Here is a 27020-nt window from a genome sequence, read left to right as displayed (position 1 = left end):
TCTTTTACATTCAATAAAATCTCTGATTACCAAATAATAATAAAAATGATATTTGGTCCATGTCTAGTTCCGGTTATATACCCTTGGCGGAGTTGCTAGTGGAGGACTATGGAGCAAGATTGTATTTCTACTTCATCATAGAAGCATAGCATGCTGCAGCCAAGGGGCAAAGAAACCTATCTGGATGAGGAAGTTCCTAAGAGAACTGCAAGTGGTGCCGCTTTCTATTAGTGCAGCAATACTGTTATTCTGTGATAACAGTGTTACAGTTGCTCAGCTGATAGACCCTCATAATCTTGAAGGGGCTAAGCCAATCCAGGGCAAGTATCATCCTGTACGTGATGTTAGGAAATGTGGAGATCTTTGTAGGCAAAAAGGTTGATTTCGCCAATAGCTTGGCCGGCCCTATGACCATGGGGCTTCCACAGAAGGGGTTTAGGCATGATGAGAATATGGGTTTACGTGTTGTAGGTGATTGGCTTTTGGGTAGGTCAGATATGTCAGCTTTTGTGCCTTTGAAAGCCAATCAAGTTGGTTTTAGCCTGTGTACACTATTGGTTATTGATTAATGCATTATGATTCTCTACTTCCAATTAATGGCAAATAATGTGGGTTTTGCTTAAGGAGAGATGCTCCACTGCTCTCAGAGCACTATAAGACTCCTAGTTTCATTGGAACACTGTTGGCATTTCAATCAATTTATCTAGAATGTTCATTAGGTCTAGCGTACATTTCATGGGAAACCATGCAAACATCACATCTATCCAATGTTGTAAAATTGTTATTGAATTGCAAATCGTAATAAGAGTTGAATCGTATCGAATCGCAAATCGTAAGATTTTTTATGATTTTCTTAAAAATATTAAAATATAAATAAATCAGAAAAAAAATAAATTAAAACTCAGCATTCATCCTTTTTACCATCAATATGCACCAAATAATACCACGTCATGATAGTGTTAAAAGATTCTTACCTTTCCTTCTTTATGTCTTTCAGGGAGTTTTCCTTAAAAAACTTACAAGGATCCTTTAATAATTTATACTCTTGTATCTTGTTACCTTTTTTGAATGTCAAATCACATTGAAAAAGCAGCATTTGATTTTATAGACCGATGAAAAAAGATATTTTGATTTCTAACCATCATTCCACAATACATGTAAGTCCACATGATCGCAAGTCATGGCCATCTATAAAAACATTCTAGATGAGTCATACGTCACATTGGTGTTTCGACCACTTAAGAAGGAATCATTAAAAAAAAAAAGCTCTATAATTTAATGTTGAAGAGAATATATATCATTTAATCTCATACAAAGAACAAAATAAGATAATTTACTCTTTCTAAAGAAATGATTTTTTTTTTTTTTAAAGGTTTTTCTAAATGATTCTTAAACCCCCACCACTTTAAAAACATAAATTGAAAGGCAAGTTGACGCAGGAGATGCATGAACTGAATAACATGTGAGATCAAGTAGAAGAATTAAGATAATTAACAAAAAAACACAAGCATTGCCATAATCATCATGAATCCCATGAAAACACATGCATGATCCTAGAGCCTAAGTTACCAACATCATCATACAAGATCATTAAATAAAACGAAACTATGATCTAATGGATGTAGGGACATCCAATTAGCATATTATATAGTCTATTTCAAAGTAGAAGGCCTAATACAACCTAGTGTAAAAATTAGGGTTTGGGTAATTTGGGAAAGTAGGAAAATTAAGGATTTTAAGTTTAGGGTTAGGGTTTTGGGAATGCAAGAAATGGGTTTTGATATGAGAATGATGGAAAGCCAAAAGGGGCAAGGTGTGGCCGTACGGCCAACCTGAAGGATTCACACGTGTGACCGTACAGCCACACGTGTGGTGTGGGATGGACGAGTTAGGTCGGTTAGGTTTTGGGATTGTGGATAGGTAAATGAAAGATGGGTTTATGAAAGGATGAAGGCTTAGGATGGGAGAATCGAAGAGTTCGAAGAAAATACCTTGATGGAATTTAAAAGAGAAGATGAGGTGGGGATAGATGGAGACCTCGCATATCCGTTGATGAATATTAGCCTCGCACCAATCTCCAATCTAAATCGCATGGAAGTATCTTTAAATCTCATGAATATGGAAGAAAAAAGTAAGAGCTTTATATATATATATATATATATATATATATATATCAGAAACTCCAATTAGGGAGATGGTCACATGCCCACCCTCTTTTATAGCTTCAAGAAAGTTCAAAATTTACAATAAACACCATATTTTGTGAATTTTGACGAAAATAGTCATAGCCTAACTAAAATCAACTAAAAACACTTATAATAACATCTAAACACAACATAAATAAAACTAAATCTTATAAACTGATAAAAGCTGAGAAAAACTAATGTGGACGATCCATGATCAATGGCCCGATCATGTGCTCCAACGGCCCGTCATGTCCCTCCGATCCAACGGTCTGGATCACTCCATATAGCCACCCATGTGCATATTCCCAGTGTAGGGTCTTTCAGATGCTACACATGCACATGGGGTCCTCAGCACGATCATGGATGCTCGCCTAACCACATGGAAATTGGTATAGCCTGCCTCCTTTGATACATACGTAAGGATATACGTGAAGTGATGTCCACATCAAATATTAATGCAGGGGGCATTTTCACACCGGGCTCAAGTGGGGTTGCCTGTGGGATGCAGGGGCACACTCTGGGTGGGCGGCCCGTGTGAGGTGGGCCCCACCCATGTGAGGCGGTACCCATGTGATTTGGGGCCCACGAGGGGGGTTCAGCTAAGGTCCTAACCCATGAGATGTGGAGCCTGAGCTATGAGATAAAAAGGGATTGATTCGTCGTGCTCTAATAATCCAAGCTTTTAGAGCAAGTAGCTAATTATCCTGCATCAAATTGGTATCAAAGCGGGAGGTCTCGTGTTTGAGACTTCTCACCAGGCACACTCGGGGTTGGCGGCTCATGCAAGGTGGGCCCCACCTGTGTGAGGCGGGTGGCTCGTGTGAGATGATACCCATGTGATCTGGGGCCCACGAGGGGGTTATAGCTTCAAGAAAGTTTAAAAATTACAATAAACACCCTATAGTGTAAATTTTGATGAAAATAGCCCTAGCCTAACTAAAATCAATTAAAAACACTCATAATAACGTCCAAAAATCCTATAAATTGATAAAAGATGAGAAAAACTAATGTGGACGATCCACAATCAATGACCCGATCATATGATCCAACGGCTCGATCGTCATGTCCCTCCGATCCAATGGTCTGGATCACTCCATAAAGCTACCCATGTGCATCTTCCTAGTGTGGGGTCTTTCAAATGCTCAGCACGATCATCGATAAACACCTAGCAACAAGGAAACCGGTGTGGCCCGCCTCCTTCTCTGATACATACGTAAGGGTGTACGTGAAGTGATGTTATCATCAACTATTAATGCATGGGCATTTTCACACCGGGCATCCAGTATGTCTTCTATCTGTTCGCTTGGAAACTGCTTGTGCATCTAGTATGTCTTCTAGTATGTGAAGTGAAATCCTCCCTTTCAATTGGAAACTGCTTGTGCATCCAATATGTCTTTTATCTCCTCTTCGAGCAGACAGGGAAGGTAAATGTGGTAATGGCTTGGATGATTGGTTAGGTTGGGGCCATGGGTTTGGGACTAGGTCATGGTTTGTGGGAGGGTCTATGGATGGATCCAAAGGTGAAGTAACAGGACCATTGTATTGTACTAGATCTTCCACATTAAAAGTAGAACTAATTCCCATGGTAGGTGGAAGGTCTACTACATACGCATTACGACCCAGTTTTTGCATTATTTTGTATGGTCCTGCGCTATGCGCTTGTAAATTTTTAACGGCCCCATGTGGGAACTATTCAGGCCTCATACGAACCATGATATACTCTCCTACTTGGAATTCTTGAAACCTGCGATGAGAATCAGCAAACACTTTGTATTTCTCATTACTTGTGTTAATTTGCTTCCTGATCTCACTATGCAACTCATGTATGTGACGTGCAAACTCATGTGCGGACTCATACGGCCCTATGGGACACAGACATAGGTATGAGATTTACAAGTTTCCTAGGTTTGTAGCCATGCACAACCTCAAATGGACTCATGCCTATGGACCTATTGATGGAACTATTATATGTTAACTCAGCTATAGGCAAAACGGTATCCCAAGTTCGGATGTGATTACCCACAAGACATCTAAGCATATTTCCAAGACTCCTATTGACAACTTCAGTTTGACCGTTTGTTTGAGGGTGATAGGAAGATGAAAATTGAAGCCTTGCCCCCGTCATGTGCCATAGTGTCTTCCAAAAATAGTTCATAAAGCATACATTACGATCAGACGCTATGGTCTTAGTAGACCATGTAAACGCACTACCTCCCCAAAGAAAAGCTTAGCCACATTGGAAGCATCTGACGTTTTCGAGCACAAAATGAAATGGGCCATTTTGAAAAAACAGTCCACAACCACAAATACAGAATCGTGTTTCTTGATAGTTTTCGGTAAGCCCAACATGAAATCCATACTAATATCCTTCCATGGAGCATGGGGTACTGGCAAAGGCATATATAATCCTGTATTTTGCTTCCTCTGCTTTGTCAGTTGACAAGTCCTGCACTGCCTAACAATCTTGGCTACATCCCGCTTGAGACTTGGCCAATAAAATCTATCTTCCACAAGGGCAATGGTCTTGTCCCTCCCCAAATGATCGGCTATCCCTCCTGCATGAAGTTCCTAAACTAGGAAATCACGGAGGGAGGTACGGGGAATGCAGAGTCTGTCACCTTTAAATAGGAACTCATCAATGATGACAAACCTGCGATTGTCGGTCGACTGACCATCTCGTAGTGACGCATACAAATCTCCAAAGTCTGGGCATGTAGGATACACCATTCTCAACCGATCAAAGTCAGTCACTTCCACTCTCATACTTTGGAGAAGCGCCACTAGACGACTAAGGGTATCAGTAGGTTTGTTCTCGACCCCAGCCCTATGTTTAAGAACAAAAGAGTATTCCTAAAGAAATTGGACCCATTTAGCATGCATAGGGTTTAGTTTCTTCTGGGAGCTGAGATAACGTAAGGCTTCATGGTCAAAGAACAAGACGAATTCTTGCGGTAGTAGGTAATGCCGCCAATGGCACAAGGACTAGGCAACTGCATAGAATTCTTTGTCATAGGTGGAATATCGTTGCTTTGCCTCATTCAACTTTTCACTAAAATAAGCAACGAGGTGCCCTTCCTGATTGAGCACGCCACCTATACCTACCTCAGATGCATCAAACGCAACCTCAAAGACTTTAGAAAAGTCTGGAAGGCGCATGACAGAGGCTTCAGGCATCTTGCCCTCAATCTCCTTAAAAGCTTTAGAGGCAGCTTTAGTCCATACAAACTCCCCTTTCTTGATGCAATCCATGATGGGAGTCATAATAGAGCTAAATCCTCTAATGAACCATCTATAAAAAGTTGCCAAGCCATGAAAGCTTTGCACCTCATGAATTTTGCGCAGTTCAAGCCATTCAACTATGGCCCAGATTTTCTCAGGGTCCGCTCTCATGCCCTCAGATGATATGTTGAACCCTAAGAAGATAACGCTCTTTGACATAAATGTGCACTTCTTAATGTTGGCGTATAGCTTTTCAGTTCTGAGGACCTCGCAAATTTGCCTCATATGATGGAGTTGTTTCTCCTTTGATGTGCTATAGATAAGAATGTTATCAAAATACACCACAAGGAACTTACCTATAAAGGGTCCCAACACCTAGGTCATCACTCTCATAAATGTGCTCAAGGTGTTAGTTAAGCCAAAGGGCATGACTAGCCATTCGTATAGCCCATCATTCGTCTTGAAGGTTGTCTTCCACTCATCTCTTGGGCGTATAAGTATTTGGTGATACCCGCTCTTGAGGTCAATCTTCGAAAAGATTGTGGCACCCGCCATCATGTCTAACATATCATCAAGACACGGTATGGAAAACCGGTACTTGACCGTGATTTTATTGATGGCTCGACTATCCACACACGTGCCACGTGCCATCTTTCTTGGGTGTGAGAAGTGCTGGCACGACACACAAACTCAGACTCTCTTAAGTGAAACCCTTTCTGAGGAGCTCGTATACTTGCCTCTTCAACTCTACATGCTCTGTAGGGTTCATTCGATAATGAGGAAGGCTAGGTAAAGTCGACCCAGGGACAAGATCAATGGCACGTTGGATGTCCTTCATGGGTGAAAGCTCATCTTGTAAGTCCTCTTGAAATACATCGTGAAACTCATCCATAATCGGCTTCACCTCAGGGGGTCCCTCTACACAGTGTTCAAAGTATCGGTATCGCTATAAGTTTCGTTGGCTGGGGACATGGAAACAATATCAATATCGCTGATAACCGGAAATGCGGGAAAATATGGGAAGAAGCAGTAGAATTTTCAGTGAAACTTCAAGAGATATGCTAAAATGCACATATCTGCATATTTAGGAATAAAAATTTGCAAAGAGAATGTATGCATAATAAGTTTCCATTCAATGGAGGCTTAAAAGCATGTGTCGTCGTAAGAAATTGTCCAACCATCCCATCTAACCATCCAATCATCCTTTCAAAAATCTATCGGTATTACAGAATATCGACAACTCACGATATTTTTCCAAGAAATCATTAACAACTGAAAAGGAAACAAAAGATTGTGGTCTTTATATCGCGCATGTTGCGATAACGATAATATTGAGATATTATCAATATTAGCAACGACAAATTGAAAACTGCACACAACAATGTGCTCATAAAAAAATTTTGAAATGGATTTTTTTTTTTTTTTTTAATAAACAAACTTTCTGTGATACCTCTACGTTGATGATATTATTGAAATATCGTTGATACACTTATGATACAAGTGTCACGGCATCACCTAGAATTTACACAGTAAAAAATATTGGCGATACATTGGCGATATCGATACATTAGCAATACAAGCGATGCCTGGAATTTACGCAATTAAAAATATTGGCAATATCGATAGGTTGCCGATACTTAGTACATTGTTGATGCCTGGAATTTCTAATACTAATGGTGTTATTGGTATCACTACCAATGTTATTGGTATCACCAAGCTAGAGATCACAATAATACCGGATATATTTCGATAATATCGAAGATAATTTAAATAATGTCTCTACACTAACTTCGGGTGTAACTTCTCTCGCCACTAAGGTGTACACCATCGAATCCACCGTAGTCTCTCTCTCAAATTCCTTGATGTTGATAACATGGAGAGACTTAGGTTAGGATTTCCTCATATCCCTTGGGTTACCTGACTTCCCCTCAGTTTTCTTCTTCGCATTGCTTTTTAGTGGGAGAGGAACTAAAGATATCTTTTTGCCTTGACTTATGAATAAACATACATTTGATTGGTTGTATATCATCACATCGTGGTCAAATAACTAAGGCCGTCACAAAATGATGTGTCGAACATCCATAGGTAAGACGTCGCACCATAGCGAATCTGAATATGAGAATATGATCCAAAATTAATAGGCACGAGACATCGCTGGGTAACAGATTTGAAAGATGCATCCACCCATGATACTTTATAGGGCTGAAGGTGTGGTTTAGGTTTCAATCCCAAACGGGACAAAGTGCTAGTGGAGACCACATGCGTACAACTGCTATTATCGTCGATCACCTTACAATTCTTCTCTCCATATTTTGCATAGGTGTAAAATATCATCGTCTGACGCCAATCATCATTCTCCTTAGCATTGGTTAAGGCGCACTTGACTACTGCAAGTAGTGTGGTTTCTTCTTCTTCTACTTCTTCATCACTAGCACCATTGATGTTGGGCTGATAAAATTCTTCTTCAAAATCACCCTACTCATCTCCTTCTTCCTCACCATCGTTAATTACCGGGCTTTGTTCCTCTCTTTCAAGGGACATTGATGCGCAAAGTGACCAATTACATGGCAATTGAAGCATTACGTTTACTCACCTCCCCTAGAGCTAGTACTTGCTATCCCTTTTCCTTTGACATCTCTAGGGTTGGGTTAGGACCCAATTTGGGGTCTAGATTGACTCCCCATGTTAGGCATAGCCCCTTGAGAGTAAGTCTTGACACTTGGATCCCGAGAGTCATAACTCTTACTAACTAGTGCCTTGAGGTAATGTTTAATGTCTTGCACCACTTGGTACATGTGCTCCATTGTACCAACATCACGAGAATAAAGTTCTCGTTGGACCTCAAATCGGAGGCCCATCCTGAATCTGGATAATGTAACCATCGGGTTCTCCTCAATGTCACATCGCATCTTGTACTTCTCAAACCCATAGATGTAATCTGGAACGGTCATGGATCCTTGACACAAAGCCTGCCATGCCATTGGTCTCTGAGCCTTTGACGATAAGAAAGAGGGAGATACTTTTCTTTAAGGACCTCTTTCATCTCAGCCCAATGCACAACTGGTGGTTCTCTTTTCCTTTCAATTTTACGTTCCATGTTGGTCCAAAAAAGTTTGGCCTGGCCCACCATCTTCATCTTGGCAAATCTCACTTGACGGGCATCAGACATATTATACCACTCAAAATAGTAGTCCATGTCTGCCAACCAATCAAGGAATACTTTGGGGTCCAAGCGACCATCAAAACTGGGAGCCTCAACTTTCACATCGACTTGTGCATCTGTATCATAACGGTCATAACGCTCCTCACGTGGCAGTGGCACGTGTGCTTGATCACGGCCAACGCCTTGGCCACAACCACGCTCCCCCCAATCAACTTGATCTCCAGCTTGAGATTGAACGTCTTCCCCAGTGTTGGGGTTTGCCTATAAGGAGGCCTCAAATTGATTAGCATGTGCCTTGGTCGCGATTAATTGAGTGGCAATGGTTCTGTTGTGTGCTGCAATAGTTATCAGACGGTTATTGATAGCATTAAGGGCCTTGACAATCTGCTCTAGATTCATTATGGGTTGTAGACCAAAACCATGTCCCGAACGTGTGGGCATACACAAGGAAACTCTAAAAGGAAACCCTAGCTGTGACTCTAACCTAAATGCAACACAAAAATCCTAGATGGCCTAAATCTATATGGGGACTCAACAAAACCTAGAAAAAGGGCTGACTAAACTCAACAAAATGTCCCCTTCGTAGAGTTGGTATGCAGGGCGAAGCGTTCGAAACCTCTACAATTTTTATGATTTGGGTAAAAAAGGGGTTCTGTAGAAAATTTTGACCACAAAAAAAGGATTGATGATAGACTGATCTACGCTAAAACTGTTCTCTGACACCAAATCTGACGCAGGACCAATGCATAAACCAAATAACATGTGAGATCAAGTAGCAGAATTAAGATAATTAATAAAAAAAACACAAGCGTTGCCATAATCATCATGAATCTCATGAAAACCAAAAGAACATCATGCATGATCCTAGCATGAGTTACCAACATCATCACACAAGATCATTAAATAAAACGAAACTAGGATCTAATGGATGTAGGGACATCCAATTAGCATATAATATAGTTTATTTCAAAGTAGAAGGCAAAATATAACCTAGGGTAAAAATTAGGGTTTGGGTAATTTGGAAAAGTAGGAAAATTAAGGATTTTAGGTTTAGGGTTAGGGTTTTTGGAATGCAAGAAATGGGTTTTGATATGAGGATAATAGAAAGCCAAAATGGGCAAGGTGTGGCCGTATGGCCAACCCGAAGGATTCACATGTGTGGCCGTACGACCATATGTGTGGCGTGGGATGGACGAGTTAGGTCAGTCAGGTTTTGGGATTGTGGATAGGTAAAGGAAAGATGAGTCTATGAAAGGATGAAGGCTTATGATGGAGAATCGAAGAGTTTGAAGAAAATATCTTGATGGAGTAGAAAAGAGAAAATAGGGGGTGGAGATAGATGGAGACCTCGCACATCCGTTGATGAAGATTAGCCTCACACCAATCTCCAATCCAAATCTCATGGAAGTATCTTCAAATCGCATAAAAATGGAAGAAGAAAACAAGAGCTTTTAAAAAAAAATAATAATAATAATAAAAAAAATCACAAAATCCAATGAAGGAGAGGGTCACACGCCCACCCTCTTTTATAGCTTCAAGAAAGTTCGAAATTTACAATAAACACCATATTTTGTGAATTTTGACGAAAATAGTCCTAGCCTAACTAAAATAAACTAAAAACACTCGTAATAGCGTCTAAACATAACATAAACAAAACTAAATCCTATAAACTGATAAAAGGTGAGAAAAACTAATGCGGACAATCCACGATCAATGGCTCGATTATGTGATCCGACGGCCCGTCACGTCCCTCCAATCCAATGGTCTACATTACTCCATAAAGCCACCTATGTGTATCGTCCCAGTGTGGGATCTTTCAGATGCTGCACACACACATGGGGTCCTCGCCATGATCACGGATGGTCGCCTAGCCACATGGAAATCGGTATAGCCTGCCTCCTCTGATACATACGCAAGGGTGTACGTGAAGTGATATCCTCATCAAATATTAATGCAGGGGCATTTTCACACCGGCCTCGAGTGGGGTTGCCTGTGGGATGTACGGGCACACTCGGGGTGGGTGGCCCGTGTGAGGCGGGTGGCTCGTGTGAGGCGGTACCCATGTTATTTGGGGCCCACGACGGGGGTTTGGCCCTTGTTTTAACCCATGAGATGTGAGGCCTGGGCTATGAGATAAAGGCATTGATTCGCTATGATTTAACAGTTCAAGCTTTTAGAGCAAGTGGCTAATTGTCATGCATCAAATTAGTATCAGAGCGGGAGGTCTTGTGTTCGAGACTCCTCCCCCGGCACACTTGGGGTGAGTGGCTCGTGTGAGGCGGGCCCCACCTGTGTGAGGCGGGTGGCTCGTGTGAGACGGTACCCATGTGATTTGGGGCCCACGAGGGGGGTTATAGCTTTAAAAAAGTTCAAAAATTACTATAAACACCCTATAGTGTGAATTTTGATGAAAATAACCCTAACCTAACTAAAATCAACTAAAAACACTTATAATAGGGTCCAAACATAACATTAACAAAACTAAATCCTGTGAATTGATAAAAGATGAGAAAAACTAATGTGGTCGATCCACGATCAATGGCTTGATCATGTGATCTGACGGCCCAATCATCATGTCCCTCCGATCCAATGGTCTGGATCACTACATAAAGCCGCCCATGTGCATCTTCCCAGTGTGGGGTCTTTCAGATGCTCGGATATGCACATGGGGTCTTCAACACGTTCATCGATAATCACCTAGCCACAAAGAAATCGGTGTGGCCCTCCTCTGATACATACGCAAGGGTGTACGTGAAGTGATGTCCTCATCAATTATTAATGCATGGGCATTTTCACTACGGGCTCAAGTTGGGTTGCCCGTGGGATGCAGGGGCACACAAGGCGGGTGGATCGTGTGAGGCGAGCCCCACCCATGTGATGCGGCCCACCCGTGTGAGGCGATACCCATGTGATTTGGGGCCCACTAGGGGGGTTCGGCCGAGGTCCTAACCCATGAGATGTTGGGCCTGTGCTATCAGATAAAAGGATTGATTTGTCATGCTATAACTGTTCGAGCTTTTAGAGTAAGTGGCTAATAGTCCTGCATTAAATTGGTATCAGAGCGGGAGGTCTCGTATTCGAGACTCCTCACCGAGAGTGATTAATGTAGGGGCATTTTCACACGGGGTTAAGTGGGGTTGCCTGCGGAATGCAGGAGCACACGGGCTGGGCGGCCTATATGAGCCGGGCCCCACCTGTGTGAGGCGAGTGGCTTGTGTGAGGCGGTACCCATGTGATTTAGGGCCCACGAGGGGGTTCTGATGTCTTAACCCATGAGATGTGGGCTTGGGTTATGAGATAAAGGGATTGATTCGCCATGCTCTAACAGTTCGAGCTTTTAGAGCAAGTGACTAATTGTCCTGCATCAAATTAGTATCAGAGCGAGAGGTCTCGTGTTCGAGACTCCTCATCGGGAGTGATTAATGTAAAGGCATTTTCATGCCGGCTCGAGTGGGGTTGCCTGTGAGATGCAGGGGTACACTCAAGGCGGGCCTCACCCGTGTGAGGCAGATGGCTTTTATGAGGCGGTACCCATGTAATTTGGGGCCCATGAGGGGGGTTCGGCCGATGTCCTAACCCATGAGATGTGGGGCCTGGGCTATGAGATAAAGGGATTGATTCTCTATGATGTAATAGTTCGAGCTTTTAGAGTAAGTGGCTAATTGTCCAGAATCAAACTAGTATCAGAGCGGGAGGTCTCGTGTTTGAGACTCCTCACCCCTGGTGATTAATGTAGGGGCATTTTTACACCGAGCTCAAGTGGGGTTGCCCGTGGGATGTAGGGGCACACTCAGGGTGGGCAGCCTATCCGTGTGAGGTGGGAGGCTCGTGTGAGATGGTACCCCATGTCATTTGAGGCCCATGAGGGGGGTTATAGCTCTAAGAAAGTTCAAAATTTATAATAAACGCCCTATTTTGTGAATTTTGACGAAAATAGCCCTAGCCTAACTAAAATCAAATAAAAACATTCATAATAGCGTTCAAACATAACATAAATAAAACTAAATCATATAAACTGATAAAAGTTGAGAAAAACTAATGTAGACGATTCACGATCAATTGCCCGATAATGTGATCCAACGGTCTGGACCACTCCATTAAGCTGCCCACTTGCATCTTCCCAGTGTGGGGTCTTCCAGATGCTCGCACATGCACATGGAGTCTTCAACACAATCACGGATACTCGCCTAGCCACAGGGAAATCAGTGTGTCCCGCCTTCTCCTCTGATACGTACACAAGGGTGTACATGAAGTGATGTCCTCATCACAAGTGAAGTGTAAAATAGAAGAAAACAAGTATGATTTGAATTGTAAATTGTGGGATTTGAATCGTAAATCGTAGGATTTGAATTGTAAAATCGGAGGATTCATATTAAAAGGGATTCAAAGGTGGGATTTAAATCATTCTACTTTCGATTCAAATCGTAAACCATAGGATTTTAACAACACTGCCTCTATCAAATAAATACTAAAGTGTTTATACAAAAATAGATCCAATCAACAATTTGGTCCATTATGGATTGCTTATGATTCTAAAGAGTCACTTTTGTTAAGCAATTGTAACCATCCCATCCATGGTTTTGTAAAGGGATGGATGTAGAAGAAAATAAGGCCAAATTGAGGATGGATTGAAGAATCAAGTCAGTGTGATTTTTTCATGGTAGCCTATGAAATGTGTATGGAACTTGTTGAATAGGTCAGATTAACTGATTGGATGGTCCAAGTGAACCAATGTAACTAGCACTATTATTGTGCTCTAGAAGAACTAGAACATTTCTCCTAAGTAAATTCAATGCCCATTGATGACAATGTAGCCAGCCAAGTACATTGGTTTGGCATAGTGGTTTCTTGTTCATCGGGAATGTTCACATCTAGTGATGGATGGCCACGAACACATCGTTGCTTAAGATCTTGACCAATTTGATTGGGTTTCTCACATCAGTATATGAGTGTGCAAACATGTTTCGATGGCACATCGAACAATGGTCACTGTGAATGAATGCTCTTTGGTCTCAATTTAAGTGCATACCCTTGAGAGAGAGAGAGAGAGAGAGAGAGAGGGTTTATCCCCATGTGAACCGAAGATAATCCACAGGATAGTTCATTTCAAGAACACCAAGGGAGATATTAACATTTGACCTGGTGAATTATACTATATTTGTGTCCAAAGGATGTTTAAGAAAGAAGATCTATTATGTTTTGGTTTTTATTTTTCTAATAAAAACTTTCATTCTAATAGTGGTCAATTACATATCAAACAATAGATCTTTAAGTTTGAATTGGTGGGGCTAACTTTGAGGCTTGGGCCAACTTAATGGAAGAGTGACGATTTGGTGGAGGGTTGAACAATGTGTGGTTATATGAAAGAGCTTAGAACATTGGAAGACCTCTGTTGTTATGTAGGAGGCTAGGACATTGATTGCATCCTTTATAGTTAAGTAGAGGTTCTTTGACTTCTATGTAAGAAATAACACCTTCCCACCCACCCACCAACCATACACAATGGATCCCACATCTAACACTTTCTAGGGATCCCTTACACGTTACACCCTAAAGTTGGGGTTTTGTCCGAGGGAAAAGAGGAGAACATTATTGCCTATAGGTCTTCTCTAAAGAGCAGTGTTCGAAGTATTGGTATCACAACAAGTTTCGCTGGCTGGGGATATGGAAACAATATCAATATCGCTAATAACCGGAAATGCGGGAAAACAGTATAGTTTTCAGTGAAACTTCAAGAGATGCTAAAATACACATATTTGCATATTTAGGAATAAAAAGTTTGCAAAAAGAATGTATATATAATAAGTTTTCATTTAATGGGGGCTTAAAAGCATGTGTCATCGTAAGAAACAGTCTAACCAACCCATCCATCCCATCTAATTATCCAATCTTCATCCAACTTTCCATCCAAACATCCATCAATATTGCAGAATATCCGCAACCAATGTTTGAAGTATCGGTATCGCTGCAAGTTTCGCTGTCGAGGATACAGAAACAATATCGATATTGCCAATACTATTGTTGGTAACCAGAAATGCGGGAAAACATGGGGAAAACGGTAGAATTTTCAGTGAAACTTAAGGAGATGCTAAAATACACATATTTGCATATTTAGGATTTTTTTTTTTTTTTTTTAAATTGCAAAAAGAATGAATACACAATAAGTTTCCATTTAATGGGGGCTTAAAAGCCAGTGTTTTCGTAAGAAACAGTCTAACCATCCAATCATCCATGCAACTTTCTATCCAAACATCCATCGATATTGCAGAATATCGATAACTCGCGATATTTTGCCAAGAAATCATTGACTATTGGAAATGAAATGAAAGATTGTAGTCTTGATATCGCGCGTGTTGTGATAACGTCAATATTGAGATATTATCAATATTAGCAATGACAAATTGAAAACTGCATACAATGTGCTCATTAAAAAAAAAAATAATTTTGAAATATAATTTTTTTTTTTTTTTAATAAACAAACTTTTTGTGATATCTCTACATTTGCGATATTATTGAAATATCGCCGATATAGTTGTGATACAAGTGTCACCTAGAATTTACATAGTAAAACATATTGGCGATAGATTGGCGATATCGATACATTGGAAATACGAGCAATGCCTGGAATTTACATAATTGAAAATATTGCTGATACCGATACGTTGGCAATACTTGGCGATACATTGCTGGTGCATGGAATTTCTAATACTGCTGGTGTTATTGGTATCGCCAAGCTGGAGATAATGATAATATCGAAGATAATTCAAACAATAGACAGAACCAACATTGGCTTTTAAAAAGTTGTAGAGACTATTAAGTGAATTTTCATGTTCTGTATAATAAAATCATTTCCATGATTGCCATTGGTGTTTTGATCCGTGTTCACCCTACCTCCTGTGTGGCTACTGTTGCTACTACGTGTGGTTCTCCATGCCATTGTTGATTGGAACTTTTGGACTAACTAATTTATATAATTTTAATCAGGAAAGGGATCAAAGGTATAAGGAACTTGGGTTTAGAGATAAAATCACACTCAGCAGTGGCCGTTTTCTTCTTGGCAACAGGTGTGTTTTTATTTTCTTTCTTTATAAAACAGAGTTGACAATATATGCAACTCCCATATATTTGTGTTTAGTAAGATTTCAATTAAGGAGATGAATAAGTGGCTCGGCAAATTAGATGCTGATATGGGTACTGCACTTGTTAATGATGGGTAACATTTCTGTTCTCCATTTTCCAATGGGAAGTTTTGCTGCTTTTGACATGTCAAGCCGGTGCTGGACATGGACGACTATTTCTATGTTAAATTACGGGTAAGCTGGATATGTTGTTGTGATATAGCTCTCTTCCCGTCGAATATGTTATATTTGTCAACAGGGTATTGAATTATTAACTCTCCGTCATGGCCCAACTAATCCCATCCATCAGAACTCCAACGATGTCTGAATTCAAAGGGCAGGAAATGGATCATTTTGAACCAATTCCAAGCACTTTATATCCCAACCATTGCTTCTCACGCCAAACATGCATAAGCAAGTCCCACCTAATACCTTCAAGCGTGTTGCTCTGAACTGCCCTTTTCCACATGGAATTTTGTTTGAACCAACAAGGTCCTGAAGGCAAGCAGTCCAAGATACATCATGTGCTTAACTGTTGGATGTAACAAAAAATATTGTGTTATGAGAAGTGAGTTCAAAAAGACGTGTTCTACCCTTCAGAAACAAAATGTCTGGGCTCTCTCATTTGCTTGTACAACAGAACTAGTCTCCAGCTTTGGAAACTGGCAACCATAAAAGTAAGTGATGAGGTAAGCAAGTCGAACAGAAGAATAAAGGCCTTGATCTGTTCATCTAGCATGCAGTAAATACTGCAGTTCCTCTTTAACTGCTCGCAAGTTATAATTCAACTGTGAAGGTGGATCCATTTAAGGATGTGCTCTAAGACAACTTTTTCATGATGAACAAAATAGATATTAATATTCTCCACCATAAAATGAAAGCAAACATCATCAAAACCCGGAAGGCTTTTTCTTTTTTTATTAATATTATCTGGAAAACTTTTTGAGTTTTGACACAGCCAGTTCAAAGAGCCCTGTCAGAAGAGGAAGGGGTCTGGTGGCAGCTGATCATAACGCTTTTACCGATATATCATTTAGAAGCCAACCCCAAACTGTTGGGAAAAGGCAAGATGATGATGATGATGATGATGATATATAGAATCTACCATTAAAAGCCACCCCAAATTGTTGTTGTTGATGGTGGTAGTGATATGTAGAGTCTACCATTTAAAAAAGTCTACCCTTGAAAAGCCAACCCTAAATAGTTAGGAGAAAGGCTAAGATGGTGACAACAATGATATCTTGAAGGCATTTGTTGATTATGATATCTTGAAGTCATTTGTTGATGATGATATCTCAAGTCTTTTGAGTATGAACCCAGGGGCTCCGTAGACTGAAGAGTATGGAAAATCATGCATGTATAGGATCTCTTATGATCGCCAATGACCATTCTTGGGATCTGTGCTGCCCTTACTATCACCAGCACCAAATCGAAACTGAAATTTGATGAGGCTGAGACCACCTTTCACGCTTTTCTGGCCAATCAGAGCAAGCTTCTATTTGTGATTTCGGAGAAGCTCCTGGACATGTTCTATGATGCTCGCATATCACAGCTAACATCGTAGCTTTGATACCACTCAATACACCCATGATTAGTGGAATATTAGAGACAATTGAACAATTACATGCATGGGATCAACATAAAACCGATCTGTACCTTTTTAAACCTATATGACCATATAGAACATAATATTGTGGTTTCCTAGGAGGGATCTTCCATAATGTCTTGAGAAATTACCACAAAGCTTGTCCTGCAATGAAAGAAACCACGAAATGATTCCAGCACCTAAACCGCCCATGATTCACTCAAGAGTAATTATTTGATCCTCCACCTGGGGACATTCATAGTATACTCAGGTTTTCCATTTGTAAAAGTGTAGCCCATGGCTCTGATGCAGATTGTTTATCAGATGAGCCAACCTAGATTGGCAATAACCCTGGTAGCTTTAATTTGGAAAACCTTAGCCATCTAGTTTGTGATTTTTTAGATGAATGTGAACGGTTAATGTATTTCCATTCTTAACTATTTATTTTGCAGGGGGTCTCTACTCTTGGCTCAGTGGTAGACACTGTGTCTCATCTATGAGATCATGGATTCGAGAACCCATGTGTGTGTGGGGGGTGTGTAAGAGTCTGTGTTTCTCACCTGTCAAAACAAAAAGTATTTATTTTGCAGGCCATCAATTGATAGGGCTAAGGATGCCCTATCAACATGATTTTTGTGAATGTACCGTCCATCCATGATGGGGCCCATCAGATCAACTGTCTGGTTCACTGAACCACAGGCAATGCTTGTTAACAAAACTCGAGTTCAATTCATGGGTGACCATAATTCCTCTTTACTCAATGCTGAATCTTGAAAATGATGAAACATCAAGCACCAAAGTTTGGTGTACAAAACTAACACCAATACATTTGTGGATGAACTCCCTAACTCTATGTGAATGGCAGGCAACTGGCATCATTTTTCTGGTGGCACATTTGCCTTCTAGCTTACATGCAATCTAAATGTAACTTAAAAAACATGAGAAGCAAGAATGCGAGTTTTCAATTGGTTAGAGCTGTGCATTGGTTGTGGTTTTTATTGTTCTCGCCACTTCTGTTTTCTGTTTACATCCATCTCCCACCATGGGAAGGACTGTATTTGTGTGTTGTTGTTGGTACATACAGGATTAATTCTGTAATTTCACAGATATGCTCGAACTTTTGTATTCTTCTACTCCATTGGGTTGCATCTCCTTGTGTTCGCCTGTCTATACAGAATGTCTGCTTTGAGCTATCTCAGGTAAGGCACCCCTCATCAAGATTTCATATGTATTCCTAGCCATTGCCTGATTCTATATTGGGGTTTGCTTTCCTAATTGTCTAATATCAAAGCTTAAAAAGTTGATTGTCCTTTACTGGCTCTCCTCTTGCAGCACAATGAATGGCCATGAAGAATCCTTGTTGAAAGCTGGAAACCTAACATTATCTCATTCATCTTGATGCTGCTGACTAAATGCTATTAAATTTCTAACTCACCTATTCATACATTGATAGCCAGGTGAGAGGGTTTAACTATGTTCTGAATAATATAACTTGTTATTATGTAAATAACAACAAGTGCTATTCTTTGTTGACGACAAGTAATATGAATAGATTGTGATGTATCTGCTTGTATGGACCTACTGGGGCGGGGGGAGCTTCAGAGAATGTCCATCACCAAGTCTTCACCAGATCCGTCTAGGGTTTCTTTCTACTGTTTGGAGTTATGTTGTGTAGATAGTTTTAGGTGGACAATGTCATAATGTGTGTCGTTTGTCATCCACCCACTTCAATGTTTTGAGTCAGCTGAGCACTAGCAGTCCCCTATTAAAGTATTAACTCAAGTATAGTCATCTTAAAATATTTCCCAAACAGTTACTTCTTAAGGGCCTGTTTGGATTCTTGGAAAGTGTGGAAAAGGAAAAGTGTTTCTTGGGAAACCTTATTTCCAAGAAAATGTGGCAAAAGGAAACATTTTTCCCTGTTTATTTTTAAACAAGATTTTCCTAGAATATTTGGTGCCTCTTTTCAAATTTATTGTTTAGCAAAAAGAAAAAAAAAAATAAATCTTGGGAAGGCTTTCCTAGTAGTTACTGGCATGTAGAGGTGTACACGAACTGAGCTAGCTCGGTTAGCTCGCTCGACTCGACTCGATTCAACTCGGTTCGAAGCTGAGTTCGAGTAGAGTCGATCTGATTCATGTTTGAGCCAAGTTCAAGCTGGCCCCAGCTCGATTCGAACTTGGATCGAACCAGTTCGGTGACTCGGTTACTTTGATATTGATGTTGCTCACCAATTGTTTGATCAAATGACTCAAAGAAGTGTGGTTGGTGGCAAGGAAGGTCTGTAAATGAAATCAACACCCTTTTTTTTCTTTTTCTTGATTTTTATATTGCTTAGAAGATGTTTGATAAAATACCTATAAAACCATTGTTGCTATCTCAAATACAGTGAGATTTTGAAAGTGCAGTCCAGGTGTTTGTGAAAATGCTGCAATGGCGAACTCGGCCCGAACTGGCCCGAGCTGCTGACCGAACCGAGCCGAGCCGAGTTCGAGTTGAGGTCAGCTAGTGGCCAAGCCGAGTCGAGCTGAGGCCAGCTCGACTCGGTTCGACTCAATGTACACCCCTACTGGCATGTGCCATGTTGATAAGGAAACGTGTTTATACATATAATTAACTACTAAATACTACGAAGAAGATGAATATGAGTTTGTAACGTGTATTGAGCCCAACACAGTTTCTGCATGCCTAAGGGATGTTCAAATAAAGCATGGGTTAGGGTTTGCACAGTATGCTCTAGGGATCTCTCTGCCTTTGTTTGCCCATCATATGCTAGTGAGCCCGTATTGTTCCTCATTCCACAATCCATGCGCTAGCAGCCAACGCCTTTGCTCCTTCCATTTGTTAACATTGTTATACATGTGCATGATCCAAGGCCCCCTTCAGGTACGCCCCACATTACAGAGGTTTGAAACATGATCCTTTTATATGTTCCTGAATGGATATAATAATGCAGCTTCTTTGCATCCCCATGTTGATGATAGTACGCAGTGCCACTTAGATGACAGCCAGGCTGCCTAGGTCGTGGTTTGCTTCATATCAGGCAAACCTAAAAACCCATATTGAGTTTCCCTGCACATGATAGGTTGGCACGTGTGTCTGATTTGAGATTTTATTTTTATTTTTTTAATTTTTAATTTTTAATTTTTATTATAATGCACATGATAGGTTGCATTTATAAATATCATAAGTTTCATCTCCTAAGGAGTTAAAAATGTTAGAAAATAGTAATAATAATCGACAGACAATTCAATATAATAGGAAAGAGGCTTCAAGATGTGTTAAGGAATCACTTTCCTTAAGTTAGTATTTGCTACAGATTAAATCAGAGTATGCCAATCCAAATGTAGGCATCCCACCAGCCCAAGGAATGACAGATCACACCTCTCAAGAAACTTAAAACCTTAAACCCCTCTCAGGTCCACTCTAGATCAACCTCAACCCATTCAAACCGACCTATAGCGTAATCCAAGCCTTCCAGGCCTTGAAAGAAGGCTAGATTGAATCTTTGGTGATAGAGGAAATCCAAAATCTGTTAGCCCCATTATGCATCCGAAAGGTGCCACGTGTCTCCGGAATGAACAGCAAGTCAACCATGCATCAAAATTCAAGTCAGAAATTAGCAACGGAATTCCAATTTCTACTGCCCTAATTTCCCTTTAGAAAATCTCCCAAGGTCCTAAAGTTAAAAGCAAACCAAACATGCCTCGTGATTTGGGTCAAAGGAAGATAGTAGAAATCCAATTTCTACAAAATTTTCTCTGAAAATTGTTATTATTTTAGCAATCACCGTCCAATAAATCTAAAATCTCCCAAGGTCATAAAGTGACATTCCTCGTGATTTGGGTCAAAGGAAGATGGTGGAATTTCTACAAATTTTTCTCTGAAAATTGTTATTATTTCAGCAATCATCGTCCAATAAATCTGATGCCCAGATTGGGTCAATGACCACCAATGGAAATTGAATTACCGATTTTGATGATAAGCTAGCTATGACATCATTTTTGTAGAGTTCTATTTTTCCTATCATTTCCACCTTTATCATGAGCCTTTTTCAACCTTATTTTTGAAAAATCAATTTTTTTAAAAAATAAATAAAAACCCTTTTCTCATTACCTTCACCTAAATTATAAACTCTACCAGCTTTACCAACATAGGAGATGTCTAAAATTGCATGGTAGTCCAACAGGACACTATGCAATGCGTAGAAGCTTAGAGGAGTTTAAAATTATGGCTAAGTCCTATAGGGATGGTGAATAAGACCACTTTAAAATTTATGCTAATTAAAATTAATTAATACTTAAGCTTCCAAGCCAAGTGGGTCCAATTGCATAGAATACAAATGATATAACAAGTTGAGCCACTAATCCTTGTATGAGATTAATGGAGCACAAAAAATAAACAATTTTTTTTTTTTTAAATGATTCGCACATGATTGCCTTGTGATTGCCTTGTTGCCTTGTTGCATGACCACGCAACAGAGATGATTTGCATGGCCACGCAACAAAGAAATGATTGTTGGATGATTGACAACGAGTAGTCTGTCTAGCTTGCACAAAAGCTTGTTCTGTGACTGTGCAACAAGGATATGTTGTGCGACCTCGCAATAGCACTTTAGCACTTTGTTGCATGGATTTGATAGCTCACATTTGTGGATGCCTATAAATACTCATTCCCTCTCTCATGTGAGACACAAGTAAGGAGCATTCAAGATCATAAAGACATTCAGGACTTTTTAGAGCTAAGAGTTGCAACATTCAAGTATCCCGCGAGATGTACCACGGGATGAAGGAAAGAAGAAGATGTGACGAGCAGGAGGTTGGCCTGTTCCGCGACCACATAATAGGATTTGCTTGCACGACCTCGCAACAAGAGTCCCCGATATCCCATAATGTTATACAACTTTATAGATTCATCATGGATTTATTCCCCCATGCACGTCTTATGCATACTGACGTGAAGGTTTTTAAACCCGCACAACTCTTCTGTCATTGCGACAGACGATATACAAGCCAAGATGCAGCCGAAATTATTATTGAACTATTTTCAGTTATACCAATTAAGTGTATTTTCTTTTAGAATTAAGGGCAATGCGAGGGATGTAATAAGAATTCAGGTTAATAAAATAAAATGATGATAATTATTCATTGATTTTTCTTTTGTTATTATTGAATGTGGATATTCCAATTTCTAACTCATGTTTCTGATCGAAACAAAATAACAACTCAACTAAAGATCGAACCAAGAATCTCTGGTTGGAATATCTATGTTTAATATTAACAATAGGATAATTAAAGATTACTTGTCATCAATTGGCACCATAATGGCGTCAAAATGACGACTCTCAATGGGAACATCCCTCCCTTCATCTCTAAAACAAAGTACAATTCGATTCAATCTGAATAGCTAATAGTTTATTTCATTATTCATGTACTTCATTCCTACTCAATCGCAATGACTTCTCTTTCGATCAACCTAGTCTTTTATTTCATGCCCAATGGGTTTGTTGTGGACTATGCCGGCAACGTTCAATCACTATCCAAAAGGTTTCGAGGAAAGCTGGGTCAGTTGTGACCAGAAACAGATGACATTAGGTAATGTCTGTTGTAATCTTTGCCTCGCTAACGACGTAAAAAGACAATGAAGAAGGATAGTTGTGACATCTAGAAGACTCGATCCTCTCTAATGAGAGGCCCAGTCTCATTACAGGCAATAAGAGGACCGATTACGCACAACATCGCAAGATACAATCCCGCATTAGCTCCGCCCCCAATTTATCCCGGAGAGGCCAAAGCATTTCTCTTCTATCCATGTGACTTTCTTGCCCTACCAGTCGTAGCTCCATTGCGGACTTGGAAAGAGAAGGGGAAAATTGTCCTGATAAGTGGGCCGTCATCTTCAAAATCTGTTGTGATGACCTCGCCATGAATATCAACACTAGGCATGTCCCGGTCAGAATCGCTAAAATTTGCAAGACCATGGGAGTCTTAACGACTCGAGCAGCGACTCTCTCTCTAAGATCCCTTGTAACGACCTGTTCTCTCTCCCCTTCGGCATCTGTGCAATCAAGAAGTGGGAATGCAACAATTTTCATGGTAGGGACTAGTTAGACCCAGCCATTAACCACGAACGAACGTCTGGTCGAGATGGTGCGTGCGCAGACTATTTTGATGGAAGAATGCATAAACCTTTGAGAGGCATTGACAACACTTGCTCGCAACGTAGCCCCAGTTATTGCCCCTCCCATGATGGCTACCATGAATGGTAACGAATAGTAAGCAGAGGGGTCGCAGCCACAAAGGGCAGGGTCGTACGGATCAACACCTATCATTCACATTGTAACCCAAGATGAAATCCAACATGTGGTAGCTGAATTCATCCACACGGAAAGAGATACATATCATATAGGAAGGTTCCGCTTTCGAACCCAATATCCTTGTGAGATTGAAGATGTGCCATTTCCAGCGAATTTCAAATATCTGGACTTACAAAAGTTTAATGGAGATGGATCATCAGAGGAACACCTAATGCATTTCATCATTATTATGAGTAAGTTCTCTAGAGTCCCACAGTACTGTTTATGACTGTTTGGGTCATTTCTGACAGGAAAGGCACTCAGATGGATTCAACCTTGGCACTAGAATCTATAAGTACTTGGGATCAAATGTACGATGCCTTCATGGCAAATTTCTTTTCGTCGGACAAAGACGTTAGCCTAACTGAATTGGCTTCCGCTCAGCAACAGGAAGGAGATCTGTTCGAGAAGTTCATCGATCAATGGAAAACCTTGGGTGTGTCATGTCAACAACTCCAAGGGGAATCAAAACAAGTAAAAATGTATTTAAATTCCACTGAACAAGGGGTTGCATTCTGATTGACAAGTATCGACATACGAACTTTCTGTGACCTTGCCACTAAAGCTCATGCTCTCAAAATTATGACCAGAAACATACTTGCCTTTCAGGCAGAGATGACACACTGAGGTTCGAGTAGGTTATCAACAAATGTTGCTGACATAGAAAGGAAGGTGGAAGACCCCCACATCAGGTATAAAGATAACAAAAGAGAGAACAGAAGTCGTTACACAGGAAGGATGACTGATAAGCGGCCCAGAAGATACAATGATTATGAGGGGTACACGTTCGAAAAGGAATATGTACTCCCCATGATGAATCAGTTATTGGTCTCAAGGACGATTGAACTGCCCCAACCAAAATGCACGAAAGACGTGAGGAAAACAAAAGGAAAAAGATTATTGTTGTTGATGCAAAAATCCGGTCCACCCTTTTTAGACTTTCGAGTACATGCATAGGAAGAAGACAAAGGACGCCCTAGCTAGAGTAGGAGACCCTTCGATCCCAAAGTTAGGATAGGAATCTAGATCTGGTAGTATCGAGGAGTTTTGGGTGAGAGATTTTGCGTACCTCTTAGTGTAGACGGGTCCCCTATTTATAGTGTAGAAGGGTAATTATTGGGATTAGAAACGGTTCTCGATCACAGGCACAATCTTTGCGTATGTGTCTCAATCGTTACGCAAAATTTGTGGGGCTGATAAGTGTAGAAGTGGTCGGCCCTAAAACCATATGATGGATGATCAAGGCCGAGTTGAGCCAAGCCCTCGACCAATCGAGCTGACCTCCATGGTTGGCTTAAGGTGGTCTTCTGAGCAGATTGTCATTAGTGAGTTGACCAATTCCTTGGCCTGTCTGCGCTTGGGCATAGGGGATGGTTTCATCTCCTCGTCGAGATTCACTGTTTTGGATGACCATTCCCTTGACTCGTCAAACTGATTGGTCTTCTTGTTGTCTATCGAGGCTGAGCTGAGCTGATCCCTCGATCAGTTGGGCAGATTTTTACGAATTCGAGCATCCCTCGGGGATTAGACAGGCTAGGTAGGAGCTTAGACATATATGGTGTCCTGGCCTCAGCTCAGGAGTTCGACGCTTGTTGCTCTTCAAATCGATCTAAGACAGGATCGTTCAGACGCTCCTTGATCATGATTTGTCTTGATCTTACCTTCTGTAACGTCTCTGAAAAATCTGTACAAAGACCCGAGTATCACCTCAGGCAGAAATCCCTAAAGACCGTATACTGTAGAAATTAGACAAAAATTAACAAAGTACGGAACTAAGTTAATTGGTGGGTTAGCTTAAACCACTATTTATACGAACTGTAAGACCCAAAACCATTAAAATCGCTAACTCAACATTACTTGAAAACCTAGGGGAAATCCCAAAATCCAGTTGCTCTCAGGAGTAAATTAAAACTTTGTATCGGACTTGGACCGCACGTCGAAAGTCTGATGACCGCGAAACTATAGGGTTATGACCGCCTTATTGGGCTTGACAACCATCGTGGGAATCGAGCCCAAATAGTATCCAGAAATGCATAACTTGAGCCTTGAGCGAAGTGTGTGAGAAACGCGAATATCTTTAGAAAATGAACCCAAACTTAAGTGAATTGGATCGTTCACTTACGGGGAAAATTGAAGACTACAGACCGACAGTTTCTACTCAAAATTCACCCATGGATCAGGAAAATTTTCCTGCACATATCGGTATACTTGTGGCCCTGATCGAGTGACAATGACTGTTAATCTGATACAGATCCATCACGGTTGATCGGCCTATCCAAACTCGCTGAAATCGCATCCTGGCCTAGATCCATTGTCAGTGGATTTACTCTATAACATAGACAGGTAATGGACCTCTAGATGAGTTCCGTTTGCTCGAAACAGACACCCTTTGGCTATAACCCAAGTATACCATGGACCTGGGGCCATTTGCATCACTTTTGAGCCTATATAAGGCCCTTAAGCCACCCCTTCTCTCCCTCATACGAATTTCTTAGAAACCCTAAGAGAGAGAGAGAGAGAGAGAGAGAGAGAGAGAAAAGGAGAGAAAAGAGGAAGGAAGAAAGAAGGGTTCTTGGAGATCGTTGTTGAGATCCTTTCCCACAACTCCACACACCGATTTGCCTCTCTACTACTCTACTCAACCCAGTTCAACTAAGATTTGGGTAAGGAATCCTAACCCTAATCTCGAGTTAGGAGCCCAAATAGAGTAATCGAGGTGATAGCTAACCTATTTCAATGTTTAGGTAACCATTGTTCTGTATTCGGGTGAGTAGGATTCGAACCGAGTTCAAAACGAGCAAACCAATGAAAGGTATGGGCTATAAACATTTAGGTTATGGTTTTCAAGGCTTTCAATATTAGTAATGATTTATGTCTGACTTGATTGTTGTCATATGATCCTAGTTACGATGTATTCTATAAATTATACATGTGTGTGAACTATGTGATTATATCATGCATTCCATGTGTTTGTTGAAATGGTTGAATGAAATTGCAATTATGATTTGTGCTTGCCATGACTAGTAATCTAGAATACATGTTTCTCATATGTATGACAACTCCCTTATGAAAGGATTTGTCATAATATATGCTATAACTAATTAGTTCATGTATGTAGTAATATGTAGTCTAAGTGTTTGATAAAATGTCTGAATGAGAAATTGTTTGATGAATCGCTTTTAATAAGGGTGTTGAGATAGGATTCTCAACTACCTTATCCATTTTTATAGTTTCCTTTATGTAATATAAATTGCTACTATGTGATTTATGGGTGAAATGCATATATATATAACAACATGTTCAATGTGCATGATAAAATGCTTAAATGAGAATTATGTTTGAATTGTTTGTTAAATGATGTTATGATTAACATACGTGACTACCTATTGCATTT

At 40.4% G+C, this 27020-nt stretch overlaps 1 protein-coding gene across 3 annotated transcripts in view; it reads left to right on the top strand.

The window, feature by feature from the left end:
• LOC131251309 (protein CASP) overlaps positions 1–18923 on the top strand; it is a 136735-nt gene extending 117812 nt beyond the window's left edge. Inside the window, exons 17-20 of one of the 3 annotated variants that reach the window (XM_058251955.1) lie at positions 15553–15632; positions 15816–15881; positions 18378–18470; positions 18604–18923. In XM_058251955.1, coding sequence (XP_058107938.1) covers positions 15553–15632; positions 15816–15881; positions 18378–18470; positions 18604–18670 — 306 coding nt within the window. In that variant the 3' untranslated portion in view covers positions 18671–18923. The remainder of the gene's footprint in view (positions 1–15552; positions 15633–15815; positions 15882–18377; positions 18471–18603) is intronic. The other 2 variants (XM_058251956.1, XM_058251957.1) reach the window with 2 other exon arrangements.
• The last annotated feature ends 8097 nt before the right edge of the window (positions 18924–27020 follow it).

The sequence above is a fragment of the Magnolia sinica genome, chromosome 7 (assembly GCF_029962835.1).
Source record: "Magnolia sinica isolate HGM2019 chromosome 7, MsV1, whole genome shotgun sequence".
Classification (NCBI taxonomy): Eukaryota; Viridiplantae; Streptophyta; class Magnoliopsida; order Magnoliales; family Magnoliaceae; genus Magnolia; species Magnolia sinica.
The sequence above is the reverse complement of the archived record's forward strand: the minus strand, read 5'-3'. Positions and strand labels throughout refer to the sequence as shown.